At 35.8% G+C, this 6,462-nt stretch overlaps 1 protein-coding gene across 5 annotated transcripts in view; it reads right to left on the reverse strand.

Moving 5' to 3' along the window:
• Positions 1-6,462, reverse strand: part of NEBL (nebulette) — a 273,670-nt gene that overhangs the window by 46,049 nt on the left and 221,159 nt on the right. For 2 of the 5 annotated variants that reach the window (XM_069776673.1, XM_069776637.1), the window contains 5 exons: positions 6,104-6,214; positions 5,320-5,430; positions 4,959-5,069; positions 4,342-4,446; positions 1,080-1,172 (listed from right to left, as the gene is read on the reverse strand). The exons of 2 other annotated variants lie outside the window; for them this stretch is intronic. In XM_069776673.1, coding sequence (XP_069632774.1) covers positions 1,080-1,172; positions 4,342-4,446; positions 4,959-5,069; positions 5,320-5,430; positions 6,104-6,214 — 531 coding nt within the window. The remainder of the gene's footprint in view (positions 1-1,079; positions 1,173-4,341; positions 4,447-4,958; positions 5,070-5,319; positions 5,431-6,103; positions 6,215-6,462) is intronic. One more of the 5 variants, XM_069776645.1, reaches the window with a different exon arrangement.

Consider the following 6,462-nt stretch of genomic DNA (forward strand, 5'->3'; position numbering starts at 1 on the left):
TGGGGGGGAAAAAACAAACACAACAATGAAAAAACCCCACCCTTAAATCAAGAAGACCTACAGCTTTCCAACCAGAAACACTATTTCAGGATTTAGAACACATGATAGCTTGCACTGAATCTTCAAATTAGGAAATGCAGTATTTAACACTACCCGGTAAACAAGGAAATTCTAGTGGAATAGGTGTCCAGAGTCCCTAATTTGGATTTCAACTAATATTTAAACACAATCTAGTGTCATGTCTATGCATTACTTTCAATTTTATTTTTAAAAAAAGTTTCTAATCATGAGAAAAATCATGTGACAAACATAAAAATGGCCCCAGAGGACTCCACACCAAAAATTCCAAACAAGTGAACAATGCAGCTACAAGTGTTTTCTTGCTTGGCAGTCACTTTTCCACTTTTTTCCAAGTTTTACCATGTATTTATCAGAAAAGGATGTTCTACTTGTAATAAACTCTCATTTTGATATTTTATTTTTAGTTGCCCACTAAAGTGCCAAAGACATTAGGCATCCATAGATAAACAACATCAGGTCAGAACCAGTCTCTCATCAGATCCACAGATCAACTTGTCATCAGCACATAAAGAGGCACAAACCCTCCACCTTTTCACACAGCTCAAGTCTGGACATAGTTTTCCTCTTCTTGAAGTGCAAACTGTACCAACCCTTATGTAATATATGCAGACTTTACAGGAACTTTACAGTTTTTCTTTTTTGTGATATGATATCTTTCTAAATTGCAAATTACAACTGCTGTTCAGTTTCTCATACTAGGAAATACACTTCATGTTTCTCATTCTTGAAAGACAAAACTTTTTCCTCAAATATTTAGTTAAAAGTTTCTCCTATTTTTCATGATGCTTCAATTTTAAGCTCTACCTTTGGACACAGAAGAACTACAGTAGAGTGGAGCTCTAACTCTACTAGAATGGAGCTCTATATCCAAAATCCAGTGAGGTCGTATTTGAATGAGATGTGTGATATCACAACATAGAATTTTTAGTAAACAACATGGAAAAAAAATTTAACCACCATTTACTCACATAAGAATAATTAATGTTAATAACACTTACTGAACTAATATTCTGTTGATTTTTCTTTACTCTTTCAATCTCTGGAGTCTCTTTTACAGCTGTGCCAGCTCCTACTTCCTTCTTATAAAACACCTTCATTTCCCCAAAAGAAAAAGTAATTATGAGACTGTTAGCAATGCAAGTACAAGTTCTCATAAAAGGGCTGGGCAATTTTCCAAGTTCCAAATTGGTCTGACTATAAATCTTGCTAAGAAAGCAAATACTTGAATTTTTCATAAATCAGACCAATTATCAGTAACTATAATAACATTCTGTTTGTTTTCAACTGTAACTCAGATAATCTATTATCATCCTTTAGACTGACCTCAAACATTTGTAAGTATTTGTAATGATAGTTTTAACTTTGGAAATAATATTAAAATTCAGATCATAATCTATAAATGTTTACAAACGCAACTTTGTGCTTGAGTAATCTCATTTATTTCAATGTAATTGAACGTGCATGTACATGCAAGATTTGAATAGGTTTTTTTACTCTTCAGATCTTAAAATACTCTGAGAAATGATTAGATATTATTATTTCTAATTTAACGAACTAGAAAATTGACATATTCATGATAAAATAACCAGAACAGTCAGAGCTACAATTCAAGTCACATGATTTTTTACTTCTGGGTTCAAGCCAGAAAGCTGAGGGCTGCATCTAAAAACAAAGCTCAGTTCTTAAAAGATACACATGCTGTTTATATAATTCTCCTCTCTATTTCAATTGTTTCAGTAAAGGATAAAACACAAAGCGCATCAGTAGAATCAATCATTCAAAGTTACTGAAAGAGACAGTAAATAACTGTTCCACAAATTCCAAATGTGGCTATAATTTAAATAACCATGGAGCACCAGTTCACGATGCAAAACTCTTTAAGAAGTTTTATTTGAATTTCAGTATTTGGTGTCACAGCTGTTGCCATTCCAGTAAGTATTTCCAGGCTAGTAGTGTAAAAAAAAGTCTGATCCTGGAGTTCGTAAAATAAATCTTTACCATTTAGTATTTCTGCCTTTCTTAAACCAAGATTTATTTAACTTTTTTTTTCCTATCAATAAACCTTAAACAATAAAACATCATTCTTGATGCATTTCTCCTACTTCCTTGAAGCCCTCTGTAACCTAGGGTGACTACTACTGCCAAATATTCTAGAGGAGAATGAATTATTTACGTCCACAACTCATTTTTTATATATTCAGAAAACCTTTAACAATTTAGAACTTTGTTTTACCACGTAAGAACAGAGACAGTTTAAGAGTAAGAACTTGAAAATTCTTCTGCACCAGCATGTCAGTACAAGGTAGAAAGATTTACATAGTGGACTGAACTAAAATATACTTTTCTCCTCCACTAAGGAGGGAGTGGTAAAAAATGTTGGAGCTGGGAATTTTTCTATGAAAGAGATGACTGTGCAATAAATATCCTATTGTAAATCATCTGCCAAATGAGCTAGTGAGCTAGAAGCAGCACTGATCTTATCTGCAGAGCTAGTCACTTCTTTTGTCCCTTAAGGCAGGAAAATACTTGAGACAAAATCCAAAAATCAAAAGCCTATTAGGGGTCATTAATTGTTTTATATTGGGGCTGCTCCCAGCTATATCTCAACTTAGTAAAAAGTAACTTACCTTTATAATCTAAATTGCACAGAATGCTGAACGATTAAAACAGAGAAAGAAAAAAAATGCTCATTCAATCACAGCTATAAACTGCTTTCCTACAGTTGGAGGATCCAGTTCAGAAACAGAAAAAGGATCACAAAATAAAGCAAATACAAATCACCTCAACGACAAAATACCTTAATTTCATATTATCCAGTACACTAGCAAAGAGAATATTTGTCAGCCTTGGCACTGAAAGTTCAGACTGGCCTACAGGGCTGCAAGGGGTTCAGATGTGTCAGAGGCTTGTCAAGGCTTAATTAAGAAGTGGAAGGTTATTATATTCCTGGTATCTAACTGTTAGTGAGTCTGCACTGCCGGACCCACTGACCTATCTGAGGACTTCATCAAAAGCTATCAAAGACTGGAGCAGGGAGGAAAGCACATTAGTAGAGGCTAGCTTGGATCCCCTCTGTTACATGGAGTTTCGGTGTAGCACGTTAGGATGCCAGTGACATAAGATACAGTGCTAATCACTGTCCCACCGTGCAGCAGAGCGCCATTCAAAACTAAGAGGCCACAGACTATAAGAAACAAAAATTGGGGCCAGTGAGCATGTCAACAGCTCCTATTAGAAGGATGTAACTTTCAACTGCTCTCATCTGAAGGAAGAAAAGGAGCAGGTAAAGGCTGGCAGTTACAGGAGAGACCACTGCCTAGAGCAGCCTCAGAGACTTTTCTTCTCTCCCCACAGGCTCTTACTCCCCCAGTGAATCTGCAGTGATACGGGATAGCTGGAGGTAAACACCTCTGAGAGAAACTAATTGACCTTGTACTTCTGCAGAGCTGGAGAAGCTGAGAATATCTCTAAGTTAAAGAACAACATCTGTGTCAGATAATACTAAAATATTTCAGTAACTTATATTCCTTTCTCTCAAATCACTGCCTTTATTAGTATTACTTAGTCTGCCATAAAAAACAGACACTAACTGGACAGCCTTTGGTTCCGGAGGCTATATTTACTCCTCCTCTTCTCTATTACAAGCAAAGCCAGAATTACAAACAGCAGAATTAATGGGCCCAAAAAGGAAATGGAACTGAATGCATCCCAAACTGGGCAATTTTAGAAATCTAAGCTCATAACTTACATTTAGGGATAAACTGAAACTTAAATCAAGCATAAAATTAAAAAATATATCCAGTATACAGTTATAACCTAAAATCATTAGACATATATGTTTATGAAACATGATCTGTTCTAATTTTATACTTGAATCTTGATGTTCTGTACATATGATAGGAAACAGATGAAAAATCTTATATGCACAGTAACAAGCCTTAGATTTTTTTGTCCTTTTAAATAAAGTACTTCCTGGGGCTTGATGGAAAAAGAAAAAACAACTTCATTTAAAAATAACTGTGGCTTGGCAAGGTGGTATAAGTGGTTTAGCAATTCAAAATAAGTGTCACACCTAGAAAAGCTGGGTATTTTTTTTACTGAAAGAAATGAGTGATACAGCTTTTGCCAGGAAAATTATGCAAATGGTTTAAAGGACATTTACTCATAAGTTCCCTATTTCATGCCACAGCACAAGAGAGCCTATTTAAAGTGAAAAATATATGAGAAGTTGCAAGCAAAGAGAGAAGCACTATTACTCACTGAACTGATGTTTTTCTGAGTACTTTTTATCCTCTCCATCTCTGGAGTGTCTGGGACAGCAGAATAGTTACAGAGCATCTTCTCTGCTTCATCTTTGTACATTTTCTGAAAAAATAATTTTAAAATGTCTATTTCCTGCTTTCTTGAGCTCAGAATATCCAAATGCAACAGAAGATGCTTATTGCGGATAAGCCTCAACATCCTTGTACAGTATTTATTTCAACCTCTCTCCTCCATGCTATTGTTATCATTGTCTGTGTGGGACATCTGACACTGTGTCCCACACAGAAAATATATTTTTTATATATATATATATATGTAATATATTCTCATATACTTTGTACTATTTCCCTTCACTGTCAGGATATATATAACCTTCTCATTCGGTAATGTAAAAAGACCTACAAGTGGATGTAAGCAATTCATTTCAATTTACATGGCATGGCACACCCGAATACAAATAAGAATCAGGCAGTAAGACTTTTTACTACATGTAAATTAATTTAATACAGGTGTGAAAGCCTCTACAGAGCTACAGAAATAGTATTTTGAGCAATGTATGTCAAGCACTCATTGTTACACATAATTAAAACATTCAGCCTTTGAACTGTGCCTACCTGGCTTGCTATTTCTGAAGCCCTTTTGACCCGCTGTATTTCAGGAATATATGGGCCAACTTGCATCCCTTTTCCTATAATTTCAGTCTCCAGATCCTTTTTATATTCTTTCTGAAGAAAAAAGAAGGAAAAAAAAAAAACCATAACTAATTCTACAGTTATTTGTACATGCTGTCTTCAAAGTTATTCTTATAGCACTGGTGAGGTTTTAAAATAAATTCTTCAATTTCTTTAATTTAATGTTTTTATTGTGCACTGCTTATTCCTTTTAGCCCAAGTATGTCTGAGAACATTTTATGTTTTTAACATCTCATTGTGTTTTACTTCCAAAGTAATCTTAAGAGACTCATTATGTACTCACCTGGCTTACAATTTCAGAAGCTTTTTTGGCTCGTTGTATATCAGGAGTATCCGTGCCCACTCCCATTCCTTTTCCTTTAATTTCCTTCTCCAAGTCTTTCTTGTATTCTTTCTGAAAAGAATAGCAATGGAAATACATGTCTGACAGCCAAATTCTTACATTGTTCCTCCTTTAATCTGTGTGATTCCACTGAACGGCATTCTTAAAACACCAAATAACTTTTGATTCAACAGCATTACCTGTGTAGGACCTACCTACAAGACACCTATGCTGTAGCTGCTGACCAGTTAAAAAATTCTTTTAATAGACTGCTTACTTCAAACCTGATGTAGCCTTTCACATCTACCTGTCTTTGCAGCTTTGGCAGCCACAATCACAGACACATGTAGGTGAGACTTTCTCCCTCAGCTGCGCCTTGCAAGACTGGGGTCATAACCCTTTAGCATCTCTCTAACTCTGTTTATCATTTGGCCCTAACTAAACAAGCAGAGCTATTCAGACCTAAAAGCAGTAGGCCCGCAGCTACGGAACACAGCCCAGGCCAGGCGTGGTTCATGAGGAACAAGTGCAACCTGCAAAAGATGATGGAAAAGTCAAAGTTCTGGGAAATCTTAACTTTCCCCCGAATGCTGATTATGCAACTTTTAGACTATGCAGCTCAACGGATTAGGTATTTGGTGAAATTTGTGGCATTGCTTCTGCCTGGATTGGTCACCTCCTGGAACTGTCAATTAATTTGTTGCATTCTGTCAGACGGAAAGCTTGCACCAGCTACAGTACTGACCATGCTTGCAATTTCAGAAGCTTTCTTGGCTCTTCTTATCTCAGGAGTGTCTGGACCAACTTGCATGCCCTTCCCTTTAATTTCAGTTTCCAGGTCTTTCTTGTATTGTTTCTGTGAAGATAAAACTTTATACATTATATTCACAATAGCCAGAGAGTTACAGGTAGATTTTTGCACAAGAGATCCAATTTCGAGATTTAGAGTCAATCAAAAATCTCAAATTCAGAGTCACAACTCTCAAGACTCTTGGTAAGCTTTTGTCAGGAAAATACATAACAAACTACAGGAGAAAAACTTGAGGAGATATTCACTGAATGTACAGAACTCTACCACTGAATTTTTAATTTGGCAGAGGGTGG

Source organism: Haliaeetus albicilla, chromosome 2 (genome assembly GCF_947461875.1).
Source record: "Haliaeetus albicilla chromosome 2, bHalAlb1.1, whole genome shotgun sequence".
In the NCBI taxonomy this organism is placed as follows: Eukaryota; Metazoa; Chordata; class Aves; order Accipitriformes; family Accipitridae; genus Haliaeetus; species Haliaeetus albicilla.